This window comes from Colletotrichum fioriniae (genome assembly GCF_027942845.1).
Source record: "Colletotrichum fioriniae strain IMI 355084 chromosome Unknown scaffold_5, whole genome shotgun sequence".
Classification (NCBI taxonomy): Eukaryota; Fungi; Ascomycota; class Sordariomycetes; order Glomerellales; family Glomerellaceae; genus Colletotrichum; species Colletotrichum fioriniae.
This window is the reverse complement of record NW_027076841.1, coordinates 720675-742112: the sequence shown is the minus strand read 5'-3', so window position 1 is coordinate 742112 and position 21438 is coordinate 720675. Positions and strand designations below refer to the sequence as shown.

The 21438-nt window shown below is 52.6% G+C and overlaps 2 protein-coding genes across 2 annotated transcripts; both read right to left on the bottom strand.

The window, feature by feature from the left end:
* Positions 1-3712: 3712 nt before the first annotated feature.
* Positions 3713-5229, bottom strand: N0V96_004925 (uncharacterized protein; the record flags this gene model as incomplete). Its single annotated transcript, XM_065757262.1, has 2 exons — positions 3713-4928; positions 4997-5229. The coding sequence occupies 2 exons, from the start codon at positions 5227-5229 to the stop codon at positions 3713-3715; spliced, it is 1449 nt and encodes a 482-aa protein (XP_065614031.1).
* Positions 5230-18208: 12979 nt separating this feature from the next.
* On the bottom strand, positions 18209-20306 carry N0V96_004924 (uncharacterized protein; the record flags this gene model as incomplete). Its single annotated transcript, XM_053194777.1, has 3 exons — positions 18209-18832; positions 18888-19755; positions 19807-20306. 3 exons carry the CDS (start codon positions 20304-20306, stop codon positions 18209-18211), a joined length of 1992 nt encoding a protein of 663 aa, XP_053047657.1.
* Positions 20307-21438: the final 1132 nt, after the last annotated feature.

The window sequence follows — 21438 nt, the reverse complement described above, 5'->3', positions numbered from 1 at the left end:
CTACGCTACCTTAACTTGCTCGCTGTGTGTTCTGCGGCCCGGCCCGCATGCCCATGTCCCCACAAACTTGAAGCGGTGGTCGTTTTGGTGCTAGAGGCGGTTATATAGCGGCTTACAACCAGCCTACTACTCAAGTGGTGTCGCTCTCGGGATGGGTTATCTCTGAAGGTGGCAAACTGCATGTTCCACGGGAGATTCATCAAAATGAAGGTCTTAACTTCGACGCCGTCATTATAGAAATCGCAACATGCTGCACGTTTACCTCTTGTTCAACCCGGCTCCATCGATATCCCCTCGCAGCGAAGACACAGTAGACACGATATCTACAGCTATGTTGACAGATTGGTGAACGCCCAAGGGTTACCTCTCATGAACATAAGCGCACTTGGTCACTGTCGTGTCTTACTTGGAATCTCCCATACAGCCGGCTTACGGATCGTCGCACACCACGATGTTTACAAGAGACTAAGTCAAGAGGGCCTCATCCTCTAGTTCACGCGTCACCCTTGAAGTCTTTGCTGCAAGACTGCATAGTACTAGTCGTGAAAACCGCCTTCCCTCATGCCAGTTATATGGAAGACAGGCTGTGATCATGTTGGATATCATATCTGCTATGGGGCACGCGCAAGTTGCCAAGATCTGAGCTCCGCCATAGGATAACTTAGCCGCAGCAAAATACGTCAACTCTCAATTACACGAGACTCAAGCAAGCTCCATGGTCTTGAAGTCGTTCAATAAAGAGGTTCTAGCCTTCAGCAGACGTCTCGATATCCCAGCAGTGTTGCCGTCACCTACACCGAACTCTTGATCACCCAAACGCCCCCTTCACCACCACCACCACCACCACCACCATCGTCATAGCGACTACCTACCATCAGCTTCAGAGTTGTCATCTTCGTCGGCAGCGTAGCGGGTCTCATCGTAGCAAAAATGATCGGAAAGTTCAACGGCCTGGACTACACTCTCCTCGAAGCCTACCCCTCGATCATACCTCAAGTGGGTACGGTACTAGCATAGGCCTCCTCCCTAATGGCCTGCGCATCTTCCAACAACTCGGATACCACTCGGGTATCCTAGAGCTAGCAAGAGGACTGGAACCATTCAATCAACTGCAGAGAAGTCGGGGGCCGGCGTTAGCACTTCGCAGGGCATGTCACAATTTCTGAGCGTCAGGAGGAAAAGCGAGGCTGTCTCTAGTCGTACAGTTGCTGCCAAATCCACGTAGCTCATGTACATGCCTGCTCTTGGGGCCGGATACCCATTTTACTCTCCTCCCAATTCTATACTCCTCTGACGGAAGTAGCAACTGAAGAAGCTCTCGCCAACCTGTATGCTCCCGAGTCCCCGCGCGTAGAACAAACAACGCTGGTCAGGCCGCTTCATTAGTTCGCTCCTCTACCTCAATTTTATCCTAACCAAAGTACCTCTTCTGACAGTTAGTCTCCTAACCAGGCCACTGTCATCTTTCTAAAAGAGATTCTGGCGTGTAACGTCTCTGGACCACGCGTGGAGGGGGTTGCTAGTCGTTGAGAGGGCGCACAAGACGCCTTTTCGTGATGAGATACCGCAGGGAGGGGGGCAACGCCGTGGGATACCGGCGGTATCTGGGCTATGAGTGCCTGTTGGAGGGGCGGCGTCGGTGGGGCGGTTTATGGTACGAGGGAGGCTGGACGGCTGAGTTTCGGTTCGAAATGAGTGGTATATTGCAGTTCTTATGATGATAAGGTATGTGGTTTGAATTGTCATCAGCTGTTCATTCACCTAAGGTACGTCACCGCTGTAAGTTCCAACCCCAAGTGTGACTTACCTCAATACAGATGAAGATAGTACACCACTATTTACGAACTAGCAAAGCATGGATACAATATGAATGCTTCCCATAGAGACCATGCAGCCTCAGATGCCATACTATAACGCCGATGAGCTATCTGAAAACAGCCAATATGAATTCCTAAGCTGGAATTGAGAAAGAATTACAAAAAGAAAAGAACAGAAACAAGGGATGGGCTGATGATTACTTACTCGATAATTCACGCCCCTATTCGGATTCGAACAGCGCGCCCCTCAGGCCAGCACGGCTTCATTGGAGTATTTCATTTACTATCGACTCTGCGTCAGAGTCTAACCCACCCGGCCAAGTGGCCGGATGGGTGTGCTGGTGACAGAATGAGGTGAATAGGCTCCTGTTGTAAGGTAGGGTGCCTCAGCCATGGAAGGTAAGGTGAAGGAAGGTAGGAAGGTACGTCGGGTCACGTGGACAATTACCTGAGATGGAAGGAAAGGACCTGGACTGCGAGGAAGGCAGGAACGACGTTGAGCTTCCAGGCCCGGGACTCCACCGAGCCAGGGCCCGCAATATCTCCACAGCGATCCCCGATGCTACCCCCACACCATCGGCGGTCGAGAACTCCAAGCCCCCACCAAACCCCCGCCAAGCCCGAGATCAACATTGGCAGCATCTTGGCGGTAAACCCCCGCCCGCATCCATCCCCCGTCTCCCTCCGTCTCCGTCTCCATGCCATCGCCCGTCTCAGGAATCCGCAGCAGACAAGATCTCTTTATCGGACATGTAACCCATCCATCCATTGCATTCCATGGCGACGGTGTCGGCTTCCGCTGTCAAGACCCCATCAAGCTGCGCCAAGTCGGCACTCATCCGCACACCAAATTCACACCACTGCACCCAAGACCGCCCAAGGACCGAAGCTGACATAAGTCTAGGAATCCCCGAGCCTGGGGGGATTACCAGATTGGGGGCGATGCGAGCTGAGGTCACACCACTAACCCTCCGCCCCTACCGCAGTCCTCGGCATTTGGGGACTTTGAGGGTTGCGTCTAACCAGTACTCTAATCGCCTTAGCCACCTCGAGTCCCAAATGGTCGCGTGCTGGTCGCTGGTGTGCGACAGGATTCCGCTACCTCCGGTCATCTCCCTCCTGCAGAGCTCCCACTTTCCGTTGATAGCCCGCCCGAGGTTCTGCTCTTCTCTGCTCTGATTCCAAGTCATCGCGCAGGAAAATATTGATTACTGCATTGCATGCACATTAGAGCGTAGGGCTGAAAGGTGTGCGCGCGCGAAAAAATACCATTATTTTACTTGAGGAATTTGACAAAAAAGAACAAATGAATTAGGCATATTTTCTGTAGAAAAGTCCGAGCAAATCATGTTGCAACCCTGCTCACCCAAATCTATGCATGTTTTCAACCCATGTACAAGAAAATAGACCAATCGATGGAGCGGAGCGGACAAAATAGGTATCAACAACCGGACAACTCCAATCCATGCATAAGGAAAAAACACCAATGAAATGCCTGCGCCTGCTGAAAGTAGATGTTTTCCTCCCATATCCCTGCTTCGTAAGTCGATCATTAATTAGTGCGCGTGCACGCAAAATGCTTTGTAAGGCCCGGAAGTCCGCTGCGAAGAGATGGTGTAGCTGTCATGCGCGCCGGTGACCCATGACAGGACCAGAGAGGCCCGGATTCCGCGCCGCACCAAATCCTGGCAATCACAGAGAGTTGGGTGACCGCCCGGAAATCGAGTCATAGCCCGAAGAAAGGCCAATAAAAGTAGAATGACGTTGGAGGCTGAGGCGCCAGGCTGGCTTGGTGCTCTCGTGTTGATTGCCCACCACACCGCAGTCGGTCTCCTCAGCAATTGGACGCCACAAATGCTGCCTGTGTTCTTAGCCAGCCCGAGGCGACGTTCTTCTTACAATCCAGAATCATGCTTGGGCCACACGGCGGTGGGCTCATACTTCCTCCAAGCATCGCAAGTCGGTTTGATCGATGCCAGATCGAGCGTGGAAGCGATTTCACTCTTCCGCTCGAGGAACTGAACACTAAGACCCATGCTCACATGCCAGGCAATGTGGCAATGCATCAGCCAGGCGCCCGGGTTGTCCGTCTTGAATGCAATCACCATCCATCCAGAGCCGGGAAGTTGTGCAACGTCTCTGCGGGTGGGGTTCTCAAAGTTGAGGCCCTCTGAGCCGCTGAATGTGCCGCTGCCAGTGCCGAGGAGCAAGAAGTCGTGACCGTGGAGATGGATGGGATGCGGCAGAGCGCCCGTGTTCTCAATCACCCACCAAGTCCAGTCATTGGCCTCGGGGATCTCGATGATGTTGGCACGTTCCGGCCAGGAGTTGTTGCCCTCAGCAACGTACTCCAGAGTTGGCTTGTCCCACTGAATGTCAATGTCGTTCCCATTGACCTTCCAGCGATAGACCGCTGCGCCGTTGATAGTCGGCGTGTCCAAAGCAATGTCCAGTGTCTTGCTCGGATCAAACTTATCTGAGGGGGCCGTTCGGGAGAGCACAGGAGTAAATCCGGTGGTATCAGCGCATCCGAGGTTGGCGGGAGGTGTGCCTTGGTCGACAGGCAGTCTATCCGGAGATCCATCGTAGAAGAAGATTGAAGCGGGGTGAGGGTTCTTCGTCTCGCCGCAAAGGCCGCCGCCACCAACAGTCGCGTTGAACCAGTAGTTCTCAATTTCCTTGTTTGCTTCAATGATCACATCGTAGCGCTGGCCGACAGTCATGAAGAGGCTGTCCTTGCTGACCGGCTTGACGGGGACGAGATCGGTAGCGATGACGGTGAAGCTGTGGCCTACCAGAGAGACAGTGAAGGTGTTGTCTACGGAGGTGTTGATGAGCCTGAGACGGTGCTTTTTGCCCGGGGTCAGCCTCGTCTTTTGGTATTGGCCGCCAGCGCCGAGTGGATTGATGTTTTTGCCGTTGAAGAGGATGTTGTCACTAGGCGGCGGACGGGCTGGAACAAGCTCGGCTTGACGCAAAAGGTTATCTGCAGTTCCATAGTACCAATCGCTGATAACGAATGGGCCGAGGTCAATATCGTAGTCAGCGGACGCCGGTCCGTTGATCTGGATGGCGCCTGCAACGCCGTTGCCGTACTGGGCGGAAAAGTGGCTGTGATACCTGAGGCGGACGCATTAGTCGGTGGGTCCAAGTCTGCAACAACAAAGAAGCTAACATACCATGATGTACCGTACTGAGTCAACTGGAAAGAGTATGTCTTGCTTTGTCCAGGGGGGATAGGGCATTCTGTAACACCGTTGGCGCCATCTTGGTCGTTGTGGCCGCGCAGATGCATGCCATGCCAGTGAAAGGAGGTACCGTTGTTCTGGAGTTGGTTGTGGACGTTGATCTGAATGGTGTCACCCCAGTCCGCCTCGATCGTGGGACCCGGAAACTGGTTGTTGATCAACATGGCCGGCTTGTGAACGCCATCTGGCGCGACATCGGTCAAGTTGCTCAGGGTGAAATCAAACTACTCAGGTCGTCAGAACAAGTTCGATATCAAGCAGAGAAGATACTCACGGTTCTCAACTTTCCCTGGGGCGGTGTCAAGATTTCGAAATCGGAATCAATGTTGAAGTCTCCGTTCCAGCATTCTCGGTTACCGATACCGTTGGTACCGCAACCTGTCTGCCTTTGCTCAACCGAACGAATGGGGTTGGCATTAGCGAGAGAAGCAAGGAGGAAAGCCCCAAGGCTGGACCTGATGAAGGTGGAAAGCATGATGAACCTGAAAGCACAAGACTGGTAGGAGATGAGCGACTGACTTGGTGATCTGTTCTTTCGTCGAGATATCCGAAGGGAGAGTTGGAATTATATACAACTTTGTATCAATGTGAAGTCTTGCCTGGAGCAGCCTTCCAAGGCCTTAGCCTCTTTCGGGAGGGCGACATCAATAGTCTCGGTGCACTTGCATGTCCAAGGTCTCGGGGTGGCGTCTACACAGACCGGCAGCTTTCCAGGCATATCTTGATGCGAGTAAGAACGTGAGGTGTGAGTAGAAGTGAGGTGCATCCTACCCCTGCCCCTTGGGCAGTTACCATGCCTCATTCTGACATGGAGGGAACAATAAGCCAAGTCCCCTTCGTGGTGGATACGATCGTGCGTTGTGGAGAAAGAAGGTATGTTTGTTGTGCCATGTGGAGGTAGATGGAACATGCTTCAGGTCGTTCGGGTCGAGCTAGCGATACCGATACGGGGCAGAGAAGATGCGTACTAAGAAAGGATGGAAAAAGCCAAGCAGGGACAAATCTGGGATGAGGCTGAGCTCCGGCTTGTCATGGGTGGCAGTAGCCAGGCAGACGGAATGCGTCAAAGCTGGTTGGGTGGTGCGGATCATGTCAGATCCCCAAATTGGACCCAAGATTTGCCTTGGAGGTGCTGATTTCTTGCCCTATGTCTACCTATGAGCTACAGCGACGGCTTCGACGGGCTCGTGTGACACAGGCTGAGAATAGGTGAAGGATGAGGCTGACGGGCCACTTGGAGGACAGCTATATGTCATGGTTCGGTACTCGCGGATGGCCTAGACGCGTGCCGATAGGTTTGCAGTGCATCGTAGGGCGCTTGATCTGGTATTTTGACATGCAACATGTCAGCATAATTTCCACTATCAACTGCCAGCTTGCAATGACACATTGAAGGTTCTGATGTGATATGGATGGTGTGTGTTCGGGCTACCAGGCAGAGGTCTGATCACACCCAGGAAACGTGCGACCTGACTGGAGCACAACCGCGAGGGGCCTGATAGTTGGGCCAGATCGTAGTATATCCAAATGGAACGACGACAGTCACGGTGGACCGTCTGAGCTCAGCTGAAAGGCTCGTACGGTTCGGGCACTCCACTGCTTGGCACGGGAGGTATTCCGGCGCTCCAGGGACACTTTGAGTTGTCGAGATTCTAGGGCATGGCTAAGTCACCAGCGTATCTAAGCGAGAAGGCAGATCGACGGGCAGGGCAAGGACCTGACTTCTTGCCAGGGTGCTGCTCTTGACCAGTCTTGGAGTCGGCGGTGAGGCTCATCTGGCCGGGCAGCCGCCAGAGAAGGCCGTGTCGGTCGGGGTAAGTGGAAATTTCGCGGATACGAATGCAGAACGGTGCAAAAAGCAAAAAAAGCGTTTCTTGGGTTGCGTTGACCGGCGAGCTGTCTCCAGGGTCGATCAGACCGAGACGGTACGGAGACGGAGCATCTGATTCGCCAAGACCAAGGTAAGAGACTAATGAGGTAAAAAGAGAGCGCGGCACCGTCGATTGACTAAGCTGCGCGGTTGGTGGGCGAATCATTCGTAGAATAAGGTAATACACAGAAAATGTGCAGGATAATCGGAGCTGGTCGGCCCTATCTTGGTCATGGGCTCAACGACATCATCGGGCGGCTCGTATCGACATGTGCCGTAAACTCATAGTATTCTGTCTCCATAGCAAGAGTCACCGGCTTGCTTACAGTATTGCCCCGGGCGTATGGTAGTTGGGGGCTATTTTTAGGGTCAGCCGGCGCAGAAAGATGAGGAGGGGAAGAAGCTCAAGGGATCCACGAGGTTGTTGGGGACTTGAGATGGCGTGCAGCAAAGTCTCGAGTGGACACTCTGGATGAACGGAGCCAGGCCAGGCGATGGTCTGATGGGACTCTGGGAGGAAAAGCAGGAGGAGTCAGCATTATCTCGGCCGGGATTACCTTGGAGACGGCTTGGGAGAATTCCAAGGACATGGAAGATGGATGATGGGCTGCAGGATGTGGTATCGTCAGTCGGCGAATGAGAACAGAGAGATGTGATGAAAAAAGGTAAGCCAAGTCGACAGATAGCCGTGCTACGAGGTCGGGATTGGGTTGTTGAGGGTGGCACGGTGAAAGAGAGACGGGGGAAGCGGCAGCGGCATAGGGCATGGGATGCTGCGGTCGGGGAAATCTTACATGAAGGAGCCAGGAGCTTACCTGCCCTGCGGTCCCGCAGCGCCTGCATGTACAGTCCCACTTATTGTATCTTACTGTGCTACTGCCCGCGCCTGTTAGGTGACGGCAGTTTCCACTTTGGGGTATTCGTACTGTGCATGCGCCTTCCACGGACAATTTTTAGAGGTAAAGTGTGGCTTCCACAACTTTCCGCTGCTCCTCCTCCACCACCTCCTCCTCCTCCTTCCCCGGGTTGAGAATACAGGAATTGCTTAGCGCCTGCCGTGCGCCACAGACAACTCACACTCAACATCTCATGCTTATTATTATTCTCCTAGAAGGTACCTTACCTTACGCTTACCTATACGCTCCCATCGTCAGCCAGGGGGGATCTCACCGCTAGAGGGTTGGGCGCTGGCTCGAGCAAGAAAGCAGGAATTCCAAAGTTCTCCTCGTGCTCTCTTTCGCTGCCGCCACACACCTACCCGGGATTTTCCACTCCAGCAAGCTTCTTGCAGATTACCTTCCGGGGCATCCCAAGGCGTGTGGCGTGCCCTGGCAGCGCGCCATAGGCGTGGCTTCTGCCTATCGGGCGACACCTCCTCCAACTTCACAACACCAGCGATTATCCAACATTGATCACACGACGCACCGAATCCGATGAGGCTCGTCAACATCATGCCATCGCCTCTCCATCCCCTGGCTAATGTCTGCTGCTGCTTGCAGTAGTCCTCATGTCGCCTCGATTCCCCTCAATCAACCCACCGCTCTTCTTTCGCTTCTCTCATCGACGTTGGCAAGGCATATGCATGTCTCAGGGTCACGACCGTTAACAACACGAGACATTCTACCATCTACCTAGGCCTCGCACTCCTCGCGCTCTCTTCCGCTGACAACGCATAACGCACACTTCAATAGATCGAATTTACCCCCAGTTTTCACCTGCGAAGCTCGGCCGAATCTTACAGACTACAGATATGCTCCAACGGAGCATGATGGCCTACCTTACATAGTACATACGGCCTACGGCCAGACTCGATATGCTGACAGCCACAATCCCGCGCCGTTTTCCAACCCGCCCACATCACGGCCGTGCCGATCGCCCATCTCCCTTCTGGCAAAGCTGCCGTTCGTAGCTGCCCTTTTGCCTTTGGGCGCCGAACGACTTTTTTTTTTTCTCGCTCTCACCTCAGCCTGCCAGCCGACCTACCCGTCCTGCAATCTTTACTTTCATCAGGTCCACCAGTTGCCGGTACCCCGTTGGACTTCCGAGGTGAAGTCCGAGCCATCGTTCACGTCACATCATTGCCCTTTCAGATCCGACATGTGGATATGGCATGTTTGGTCTCGTTGACGGCGCGTTTTGAAGACAACTTCGACCCGCCTCGCTTCCAACTGTCCATATCTGTTTACGAAGAGGCGTTCGTCCGGTGTTCTGTGATGGTTGCAAGATTTATCCCTTCTGCCCGTCCCTGAAATCTTACTGCCACAAACATTGCCGAACATTTTCTCCTTTCGCATAGGTGTGCCGCCTCTTCAAGCCCAACCCGCTTCGTATCGTTGCTGATACGGCTGTATGTGGCTTGAGTCCGCGTCGACACACTTCCATAAGTTCCTTGTGCTCTCTGGACGCCCACCGGCTCAAGCCAAGGAACTCAACAAGCCGTGGATTGGCCCGCCAAAAGAGACACGCCGCATTTTGAGCTGTCCCGCAAGCCTTCCCAAGCTGAGTGAAAGCCGCCAGCTCTGTCGCTGAAGCCTGAGGGTGTACCGGATCCAGTTTTTCCCCACGATCTCGTACGCTGTGCGCAATCTTGGCTTTGTTGCCTCTCTGTGGGCTGAACATTGGTCCTCGTTGTTATGGAGCTGCCTAATCCGCAATACGAACTTTGCCGGCGACTGGCGAAATAGCCCCGGCATTTTATTCGCGAGTTGTTACGTTCAAAGCTGGACTCAAATCTCTCCTGGGCCTAGCGCGGGCATGTGTCATTCGGGCTCCAGCGCTGCCAGTCTCTGGAAGCTCGTAGGGCTACACTTCCGGGATGCAACCCAAACGCCATCATCCCAGCGCTTATTGGTCCTGCTATGATTGACAGGCTCTGCTACCCAAAAACCACTACTGCGTGCACCGATGCTTCAGGTGAGGTGGGCACCACGACGGTGAGGCACACTCTGGAAGCTGAGCCGCACCACCGTTTTGGTGGCATGACGTCGGGGGGAAAAGCAACTTGGAGTTGTTTCCTTCAGACTAGCGTCGCTCTCGGTTTCAACGAGTCCACCACAAAGAAACATCAGGAAGATTGATTTCTTGTCCGGCAAGAGCCTGGCCGTCGGCACTTAAGGTTGCAGAGTCGACCGTTGGTGAGTCTAAGACAAAACTTTCAAACATGTTCCCGAGAGACCCGCTAAGCTTTAGGCTTGAACCGTCGGCACGCCGAGGCCGCTGTCACACAACTATAGAAAGTGTCAGTTCGTGGCACCAACTCTATGTCTAAAGCCTAAGGTATCCTCGGTTCATGTCCGCGACGCTGCTCTGGATTATCCTTGCTTGTGATACAGCGTGCTCCTCGCACTAGATTAGCACTCGTATCAATTGCTGTATCAACATATCGGCAATTATCTCGCAGAGATGCAAAGATTTTTAGTGAGATGACAGTGTCTCCTGGCCCGCCGTTGCCCGATCCCGAAGTTTGAGTTTGCAATTGTCCGATCCGGCAGCTGTGCCGACAATCCGGCTCGGTGCGCATCGGACCCGCTTTCTCCGGGGCCGTTACTACCTTCCATTTTAGGTATTCTCGTAAGGTTGATTCAACGACTTCATTGCGCCGCCCTGCCTCGTTGTATCTAAGATTGAAGACTTATATCAAGTCAGTCATCGTTACATTTGCAAATGTACAGAGTATCACAGACATATTTCCAGATTTTGAAGAATTAGGGGCAAATTTCTTTGTTTTGACTGAGTTTTATTGACTAAAGTACTCGGTAATTAGCTACCAGAGAGTATCTTCACCGTTTAGGTGTGACTGTGAATAGAAGAAGAGAGTATCTTCATCATTCAGATGTATCTGTGGCCATCCTGCCACCTCTCCATGACCATGACATGCTTTCCTATCTGCTCCGTTGCTTACTTGCTGGGAGGAAGGGGCTTGGGAGCCGGGTCGGGAGGGGGTGAGGAGGCTTGGGGCGAGTGACGGGCCAAGTGGGAGCCATTGCGTCGGTTTGGTTGATGGTGTGAGTTGTCTGGGTAATCGTCGTGGTTTGATGTGTGGTTCTTTGCAAAAGATAGCTGGTTGATGCTTGGGAAAGTAGTAAGTTGGAGGATTGCTTGTGTGATTTGAGTGTTTTGTTTGGTTGATTGATTGATGTCTTGGGCGTGTTTGATGTGTTGATGATGTAGAAGAAGAAAGTTTGCTAACTTCGCGGTGAGAATGTTTTGTTTTATAGTGTTGATGGGGAGGGTGGTGTTGAACGAGTGAATCATTCTCGATAGCGCGCATGATGGTGGCTGTGGTTTAGATTTGAGGCAGGTGATCATTTCCAGCTGTAAGAACACTTTCTTTGAATATGGTTCCGATTCACGCGAAGGGAATGGAGGTTCTATTCACTGATGATAGTCGTTCAGGCTCTAGTCCGTTGACGATCCTGACATCTTGCTTTCCCATCTCCATGGCCTATCCGTGTTTTTCGCGAACAGGCGCGTCTCGTGAACAGGTACTGTATCACACGAAGCTCTGGGCGTTGACTTGATCCCCTGTTCAGGTTCCTTTGGAGGCTAGGGGTCGGCAGCTTGGCGATCGATGTCCATCTCTGCCGAGACTCCCGTGAGGTTCTTGTAGTTGCACAAGAAAACTTGGCCTGTTGAACAATGACTCTTCATGGGCGGCTGTTTTTTTTTGGCTTTGATTGACAGCATTTGTTCTGTTTGCTTTCCACCATGTCTTCGTTCCAAGCAGACTTCGAAAAGATTCAACATGACTTCGAATCCTCATTGGACAGCTTCGGTGTCCGTCGAGGTCACTGGCATATGAGGCAGTGGTAGCACAGCTTAGAGCGGTCATGTGTGTCGTCGAAGAGCTGAGTGTATACATCTTGCGACGGTACGTGAAGTCAATGCATGTTCTTGACTACTCATGTTCCCACTATCAAGAGGACGCCGGGGCAGGGGACGAAGCAGATATCTTCGGACCGAAGACTTCCTATGCTCGATTACTTGAGGCGACAAGTAAGTCTGCCAGGCTATTAATGAAGGTCCGCAGCTATGGTATGACTTTGATCTGCTAGTCATACGGGTGCTCCTGTGAGAACTGCACCGTGTAGCTTGGAAGTTGCTCCTATGAGAAGCATATGTGTGTCTGCAGAGCTGTTCTCTCAATCAGAACTTCTTCTGGTATGGTACTGTCGTTTCCGACATCGTAAATTGTGCCTTACACCACCAGTTCTCATTCAGACCCCCCTTCCCACGCTACCCATGTGCTCATGCAAGCACCGCAAAGGTGATAAGCCACCGTTCGAAGCCGAGTCGTGATTCTTTATGTGATAACCATTTTCGTTGCATCAGTCGCCAACATCAATATGTAAGCATACACCCGCTTACCCAAGCAATTCCCCCTCGATCATTACCAAAGACCAGGCTCAAGGTTCTCGCGCTGAATCTCGCGTCCCGAGAAGCCGCGCGCTTCCTGTCAATGCTACCATAGATTGCACGAGGCTACAAGGCAAGATACCACAAGCAGTTAGCTTGACTGCTGTAACCGGCTTGGTCAGTGTCTTTGCAGGCGTTGATCGAAGCTTGATTTCCTGCCTTATTTGCTAGCGCTTATGTTTCCTGGGCCGTTATCCGCCGCTAACGCGATGGCGTCGCATTTCTTGAGCGGGGCATGTTGATGAATGCGAGCAAGATACTGCAAGATCGGTGATTTTATAGATGTTACTGAGGTTGTTGATTGATTGATTGATTTGAGGACATAAGAAGTCGATGTCCCGCCAAGAATCAGCTTCGGCCAGCACATCAACAAGATCCGCATATCATCACCACACGCTTCTCCCACGCAACATCCGAACCTCACTGAAGGATAGCCTCAAGCATATCCATCAGCCGTCACCAAATTCACAATAAGATGTCAGACCAAACAACCCCCAAAACCGCACCACAAGCAACCCCTCTCCCCCCAGCCCGCCTCATAACAACAGGCCACACCCAAGACGGCACCTCAATCTTCACCTCCGACGCCATCCTGCCACCATTCCACCCCTTCGGCCCGCAAGCAAGCAGCTTCACCTCCTTCCACACAACTCCCACCCTGCCCGCATCCAACTTACCTTACACCCCTCTGCAAACCCTATCAACATCCCTACCGCGGGCACCGGCGGCGGGCACGTACTTCTGTCTCACGGATTTCCCGCCACGGTATAAGGCGCCTATGCACCGGACTCTCAGCGTCGATTACGCGTGTGTTCTGGCTGGGGAGATTGTGCTGAGGCTGGATGGTGGAGAGGAGAAGGTTGTGAGGGCGGGGGAGGTCATTGTTCAGGGAGGGGTGAATCACGAGTGGGTTAATGCTTCGGATGGGTTTACGAGGGTTTTGTTTATTATGGTTGGGTCGGAGGCTGTGGTTCTTGATGATGGGCGACGGTTGGAGGAGACGGTTTTTAAGAAATAGGGGTAGATTTCACGAGCTATGGTGACGGTTCTGCCAAGGTAAACTCTAGATCCGTTGGTCATTGCCATATCTCAGTTGCTATTCCCAAATTTGAGGTACACCAGTATTGTTTTCAATGGTTGGTGTGTCACATCCTAGGGCTCTCTTCCCTATCTCTTTTCATGTCGACAGCACGCAGCTCCACAGTCGCCCCGTGGCTCCTATACAACCGCTCCCATAGCTCCCGATAAATCTAAGGATCGCCCTCTTGTTCAAAGAGAGGCCTTATTTCAAAGACTTCGTTCAAAAACAAGCTCTCGGACCTCCCAACTAAGACCTGCACGATATCCTGATATCCCATCAGTGACGCAAAGTACCTTGCTCTCCTCCAGCCAAGTTCTTGCAAGGGAACTTGACTATCAAAGTCGAGGATGAGCTTGACAACTTCAATGTGGCCGCCTGCTGCGGCCGCTGCAAGTGCCGCTCGTAGTCTCGGAACTCGGTTCCCGACGCTTTCCTCAGTCAAACTCCCGAAAAGTTTCTGAACAATGTCCACGTGGCCTCCAAATGACGCTGAGGAGAGATAATCCAAGGGATGCTGTTTGACGTACGGCTTCCAGTTCCGAAGCCAAGCTGTCAGGTCCTTTGGTTTTCCTTTCTCTAATAGTGCAAGCAATTGCCAGGCTTTCAACAAATTGAAGTTGAATACTATATGGTCCCAAAGATCCCAATGATCACCCTCAATCCCCTCTATTTCAGCTCGTGACATTCTAGCCACAACGGTTCTCGTCAGGAAAGACGCGCCTCGTGTCATGAACATCTCCACGATTCCGATATTGCCGCCAAGGCACGCCGCAGACAATGCAGACTCAAATATTCCCCCCGGGGACCTAGCGTGAATGTCTACGCCTGCGTCTAGAAGAAGCTGAACGGTTTCCATACTGCCCGCCAATGATGCTGCATACATCACTGGCATTTGAGTCTCGTCCGAAGAGTTGGGAGTGGCGCCGTTGTTAAGAAGAAGCTGCACTATCTCTTCGTGTCCCTCGGCTGCAGCTCTCCACAGTGCAGATCCAAAGTCCCGGCCACGCAAAGGAAAGTCTATATCGATTCCAAAGCCCAAGAGAAGTTTGACGGTTTTAAAGTGTCCATTTCCCGATGCCTCTTGAAGTGCCGGCCCTATAGCGTCTCTGAGCGATAATATTAGGCGGGCTCGACCTGAGCCGGCCACCCTTGCTGCCGACCGAAGGAGTCGATGAACAACGCTGTCATGTCCACCAGCTGACGCTAATTCAAGTGATTTTCCAGGAGAAAAGCCAGGTCTTCCACACAAGATCCATTTGTCTAGGTATTTTTGGACATGATCTATACTCCCAGTTCTCACCGCTTGTTCCATGTAAAGATCGAATAACTTAGGACTTGTAGTGACCTTGGCGCCGTCAAAATTCCGGAAAAGGATGCTCATAGTTGCGACAAGTCTCGTTTCTTTAATAAGCACGGATGGCCGGTTGATAATAGCCATCAAAGCAGACTCGCAGGAAGAGAAGCCGGAGTGAAAATCATCAACTGCGCCGTGTTTCAGCAGCAATTTCATAGCATCTCTTTGACGCTGTCTTGATGACGCTACTAATGCGGTTGGAAGTGGATGAGGATTATCAAGTTGCCGCGGTTTGAGATCCAAGGCTCGCCTGGACCAAACGGCATTGACCTTGGCGCCGCGCTGGAGCAGCAACTCAATAATTTCTGTTTGGCCATGAGCTGAAGCTGTCATCAAAGGTGTGCCATATGCTGTATACGTTTGCATAACCATCATATTTGGGTCCGCCCCTTTGTCAAGGAAGAAGTCCACCACGTCCCGATGACCAAAAGCTGCCGCTGCTTGTATGGGTTCCCCGTGGCTGCCGCTTCTATTTTCCCTAGGATGACGGCATGTTCTCGTTGGCTCCTTGATGTTAAATCGTCTTTCCAAGTCTTCGCAAAGGCTTTCTACCAGGAAACGAGCGCCGATAAGGGACGCATAGTAAAGGGGAGGTGGCATCTTGCTGCCCTTCCCATACCGGTTATAATCGAGATCCCATAGTTTATACCAATTCTTCATTGCCCTTTTCGTGTCTCTGAAAAGCAGTAACATCTGATCCTGGAGTTGTAGAGCGAGACTATCGTGGGATATTTCAGGATTGCAGCGACTGTGATTATCGCATAATGCGGCGCCAGGCCCAGTGCTCTTCCTCCAGTGGTTGACCCACTCCTGGGCAGCATATTCCGCAAAAGAATACTTTTTCACAGTCTCCTTACGCCCAAGCATCTGTAGCTCAGATTCTAGCAGCAAAGTGAGACACATTGACGCCAGCAGCAGATCTCCACAGCGCTTGTGTATACTGAAAGAAGCGTATCCTTCTGGGCGAAGAATCCGGTCTGACTCGAGATATTCCTGGACAGAGAAGTGTGTAATTCGAAGGATGTTTTTCTTTGTATTGGAGTCGAAGGCTAGTTCGACGAAACCTGGGCACATTTCCTGAAGTGCGTCTGCATCTGGCAATTGCCGATCCGGGTTCAAGAAGGACGTGGCGCCGATCTCAATTGCCAAGGCATTGATCAGCTCCGGCACAGTCAACGGTCTTGATGCGCAACAGAGAATCGTCAGCATCTGCTTGGCGTAGTCTTTGTCGGGAACATTCTCCAACATCCTTTTGTAGGTTTCATCCAAGGTTGGGGGTAACGATTGAAGTCGTCGATCGAGAGCCTGCTTGCTCTTTGGACACGTCTCGAGCGCTTTAAATTGACACTCGACCCAACGAAAACTAACGATCGTCAGATTTAACAGTTTCCAGACTGGAAAGCCTACTCACACGCCATGTGCCTTTTCGGTCAATACCTTCTTAATCAGAGAATGGTGATCGTGCCAACGTTTAAGACGCCGTTGGAGATGTTGCGAGACATAGCTAGCAATATCGTCATCTATTCCTTGGTGCTTCATCAAGATGGTCGTGTGTTCCACAGCCTCTATCCCTTCGCGAATATCGACTTCGTCTCGGCTGGTCACCAAAATATGTAATCCTAACTCTGACCAAGCCCGAATCTCTTTCAATGTTTCCAAAAGATCGAATCGACTAGTTTCCCGAGGGCTCTCGTCTAGTGCATCCAAAATAACGTAGACGTTCTGAAAAAGATGTAAGATCTGACGGAAACACCGAAGTAGGTCTGCCGTCGACGGTGGGATGTTGTGTTTCTTCCTCAAATCATATATTCTTTGCAGTGCGGATGGAACATAGTCGAGTTGGTCGGATAGCTGCAGAATGAGCGCTCGAAGCATGGCTGATGCATCTTGTTTGGAGTCGTCATTGAATGAAAAGAAGAAGAAACAAAGTCCGATGCAGCGGTTAGATCTACGGTGGCGGAGAGTGTGTTGTATGGCCGTTGAACTCAAAACAGTCTTTCCGCAACCCGCAAATCCCTTCAACCAAAGAAACGAATTTGGTTCCTCAAGCCAGCTAGTGAATTCAGTCCCGTTGACGAACCAAGTGCCAGTCCCAGGGTGTTTCTTCGCACATGCTTCAGTAAAGTTGAAAGTCGCGTCAGGAGCATTAAGCCAAGCTCGGATCTCGGAGGAGACCTGTGAGGTTCGGATCAAGTTGAGTATGGCATTGGTGTTTTCGATTTCATCTTGAACAAGATCGATGGTCTGCTGCTGCAGGAGTGACAAAGTCAGAGACAGTTGACTAATGAGGTAGTCAATGTCTTCGTGCAGCTTCAGGAGAGTGCTCTCCCGGAACGGGTATGCCAACCGACGAACGGCTCCTTTGATTGCAGCTCGAGCACTATCGGTCGGTGTCTTCTCAAACTTTCTCACTTCTTGTCCCAACTCGTCGATGGACTCCTCGCAGAGTTGAATCGCGGACTCGATGTTTTGAAGCAGGGGCTTCTCGCTGGATCAAAACTTGCGATCGCTGAGATGGGTGTTCAATCTTTCGAGCAAAGATTGCAAATCTTCGAGTTTCCGCAGGGTGCGAGCAATGTCAGAATGCTGGTCTTTCGCGGCACTGTAGTACTTGTAGATCGACTGTACTACCTGGATGCCGAGGGAAATGATCCCAATAACGCTGCCTGCTGTCGACAAAGGATCCGCCATGGGTGACGAAGGTGAGAATAAGCCGTATGCGTTGCTGGTGTGTCTGAATCTGGGTGGTAGAGGAAGAATTTCAGAGGCTTCGAGGGCCTTGGGAGGGAATCTGGAACATGACGATTTGACTGTTCGAAGGAAGGCTCAAGAACCAATCAAGCCGGTCAGCCCTGCTGCGGCTGCTCAACCTGCGGGCGTTTGCCTCCTGTGGCTTCCTGGCGAACCACCGTTGGAAGACATGCGGACGTGGGTGCAAGTGCGACACATCAACCTGCAGAGAGTGGTAGACGACCAGTGAGACCCTTGCGGTAGCTTGAAAAACGCCTTGCCACATAGCCACACAGCTTCCTGGGTTTGTGTTCTGCGTGCATGAAGGCCGCCTGCCCCAGGGCGTCAAAGGGAGATGATCCGTATCACAGAGCTTCCTTGAGTCGTTTCAACGCTCGAGTTCTGTGAGAAGTATTCCAGAATGGCGCAAACAAAGGATGACTTGTCATATATTAGAGAAGTTAAATAACGATATCTGGCCATACGGATACAACATTGATATACTCGAACGAAACGCAATTAAGGATCAGAGTCATTCAACCCAGATTCCAACCTGCCTACTCATAATCGTGACAACATCATAAACGTATAGGTACTGAGGGCGAAAAAAGTGGCACCCAACAGATCAGCAAAGTGTAAGGCTTAAAACCTCAGGGCCACGTTGCTAACGAGGAGGAACAAACGTTAGATGATTCAATCATCCACAATCTCATCCGAGGACGAGGACGACCCGGACATGATGGAAGAGGCATCATCATACGACGGGATACCACCCGAGTCAGAGGTAAAATCCGTGTCCGTAGCATTAGTCCACAGAGCAACCCACCGACCGAGATCCTTCCGCGCCTCGCCCAGGTCTTCCTCTCGCGTCAGGTTCGGCCCAAAGTCGGGCTCGAAACCGAGCTCCGCGCGCTCTCTAGGCTCGACAGTGACCACGCGCGGGAAAGGAGGCGGCGGCGGAGGGGGCATGCATCCCTTTGGCCGTGGACCTCCGGGAGGGAAGAGTCCCGGCGGGCGCATCCCTCGAGGCATGGGGGGTCCCCTCCAGCAGCCTGGGGGCATGGGCGGCGGGGTGTAAGGCTCGGCCCAGGTGAGCGGGTCCGGCGCGCCTGGTGGCACGAAGACGCCTCCGTTCATGCCGTCATTGAAGGCCGAGATGCGCATGTGGAGAACGGCGCCGGGCTTGATGGTGGTCAGCCATGCCTCCGGCGTGATGACTGTGTCGTTTTCGTCGACGATCTCGTATGCTCCGTCCCTTACGAGGTTCCAGAGCCTGTTGACGTCTTTGAAGCGCTGGTGGATTGATAAACGCGCACCCTGTAGACGCCGGTCAGTTGGAAATTCATGGAGTGTCAGAAAAGGGTGGTCTTACTTGAACGGTACGGCACTGCTCAAACGGAATATCATACTTTCGACCGAGAACATCAGTCATGTGAACGGGTTCTGCAGCCGGATCGACCGACATGTACACAACCGCGACATCCGGACGGGTGGTGACGTCCACAGTGATTAGCTGCCTGGTGCGGCCATCCTTTCTCTGGGCGCGGAAGAGAGCACCTTGGACTGCGGAACGAAGTTGGTCGTCCTGGACGAGGAACGCATCCCCTGGAGCCTTGGAGCTTTGCTTCAGGATGCGCTTCAGCTCGAGACGGAGCATCTTGGGCTCCAATGCCAAAAACGACTCTGGGAACGGTCCGTTTCTCAGGACCGTCGCCTCGAGCTCCAAGTCGGTGATGGATGGCATGGCGTTACGGCTGAAGATGCCCTTGAACCACTTGCCAACAGACTTGAAGACCTTGGCTGGGAATCGACGCTTTGGTGCCAACAGCTTGATTTCAACCGGACCTGCGTCAGGGGATCCGTCCCATGGTTGGTGCCAGAAGCTTGTCGGGGCAGCCATCGGCGGTGGCGGAGGAGGAGGTGTATCAATCTCAACGACGGGCGTGACCTTGGCATTCTCCTCTGTCTTGTCACCACAGACGGATGGCGCCCTGGAGTCATTGGCAGTCTCGCCAGACTTCCAGGATTCTGCGTCGTCGTCAACATCGCTGCCACTAACAGACGACGCTGCTTCAGATTCGTAAACGCTCTCAGTGTCGGGCTTATCTGCAAGCGCCAATCGTTCCTTTCGCTCAGTCATTTCGACGAGCTCTTTGGCGGCTTTGCCCTTGTACGTCAACAAGCGCATTGCCAGACTCCTCGAGGCCAGTTCCTCGTCAAAGCTTCCAGGATATCTCGGTCTGACGAATGGTTAGCCAAATGCTCATCATCTCAGTATAAGGAGCACTTACTTGATCTGGAGGCCGGCAATACCAGCCACTTGGAGGTGGAGGAGCAGACTTGCTTTGAGCCAGCGCAGCTGGACCTCGCTCGTCTCGATGGTTTCCTCAACCACGTCCCAGTCCATGTTGTTGGTGATTGCATGGAGCCTGGATGCCTTCAGGTCCTCCGTACCAAGGTTTTCAAAGTCCACATCATTGACAACTTTGACAGCAAGACTTGCCCTGTAAACGCTGCGGATAATGGTGGTGTACACCTTTCCACATCTTATTGCAAGATCTTCGATGGCCTCTCGGCCAGCATACTGGTAGACAGGTGATAGCTCAAGTGCATCAGAGGCGAGAAATTCCCGCAGCTGGCTTAGTGCTGCCGCTGTAGCAAGGACATCGTCACTGAGGCCGTGGATATCGCTATCTGATCCAGAGGTGCCGAGTTGATAGATTGCGAGCTTCGTAGCGAGTTGTACACCCAGTTTGGCGATGCCAGCCAAGTCAACGAAAGAGGCAGCCATCTTGTGCAGAAAACCGGCTATTGAGGTGGTCACGAAGGCAAAGGGAAGACTGAGAAAGGACGGTGCCAACAGGTTATCGGCTCCTTTCTTGCACTTGAGGCATGATGAAGAGCGGGGTATTTATCTCCTGTCAGCACTGCATTCTAGTTGCAAGCCTCATTTTGTGTCATTGGGCTGGGCAAGCTGCAAGCTTCGAGATTCCCGTTGGCTGGTCAGAACGAGCGTCCAATGAGCCGCATCAAGCGATGGTGCTACAGTCTGTTTCTTGCCCTTGGAGGTTTGAGATGCAAGGTGTTCTAGAACCAGTGGCTCGATAGGAGTCGCTATCGTGAGACCATTCCTTTACTGTACCGCATCGTCATGTAGCCACGGCACATTACGATGATGCAATTGGACCAGCAGATGCAGCTGTAGCCCCGAGCACGGCATCAGGCTTTCCCTGCGATGCAGTGAAGGTGGGCTTGTCGTGGCACAGACTGTTGTTCGGTGCTGTCTCTGACTGCGAATGGATTTGGCTGCCTCATCATGTTCGTATTAGTGAGGCCATCATCACGGCTCACGAGCGCATTTGCGCGGGAGATGTATCGTCAAGGTAGAGCCTGCCTGAGGTGTCTGCAGGCTATAGGCATCAGCTGCAGGCTGCGATCGCTTCAGGTCTCTCCTTTTGGTGTCAAGAAGCAAAGTGGAAGTACACTGCAGGTGCGAGAAGAGGTCCTGCCCAATTGATTTCAGCTGCACGTGATTTCAACGGCCTCCCCCGTCCACGCGGGGCAGGCACGGCAGGCGCGCTTTCACCCCCGCCCAGAAATGGAGAAGCCGGCAGGAGCCACGCGCAATGCATGCCGTGTCCCGTCCGCCTGCAACTTCCAAAAAGTGACCAGGCAGTCAGGCAGGCAGGGCAGGTAAGGCAGATAAGGCAGATAGGTGGGCGAATTCAGGCGTTTCCTTTGCCCCGTGATGGTTCGCCCTCTGCTTCGCTGCTGCACCTCAACCCCTCACCTAGAAGATCTCGAAGCCGCGCAGGCGCTCGCTTGCGTCTGGGACCAGCCTGCAGGATCGTGACTTCTCTCTGTAGCTATCCGATGCATCCCGTGAGGCTACCGAAGCAGTCCAGATACCGAAAACTTGAAGA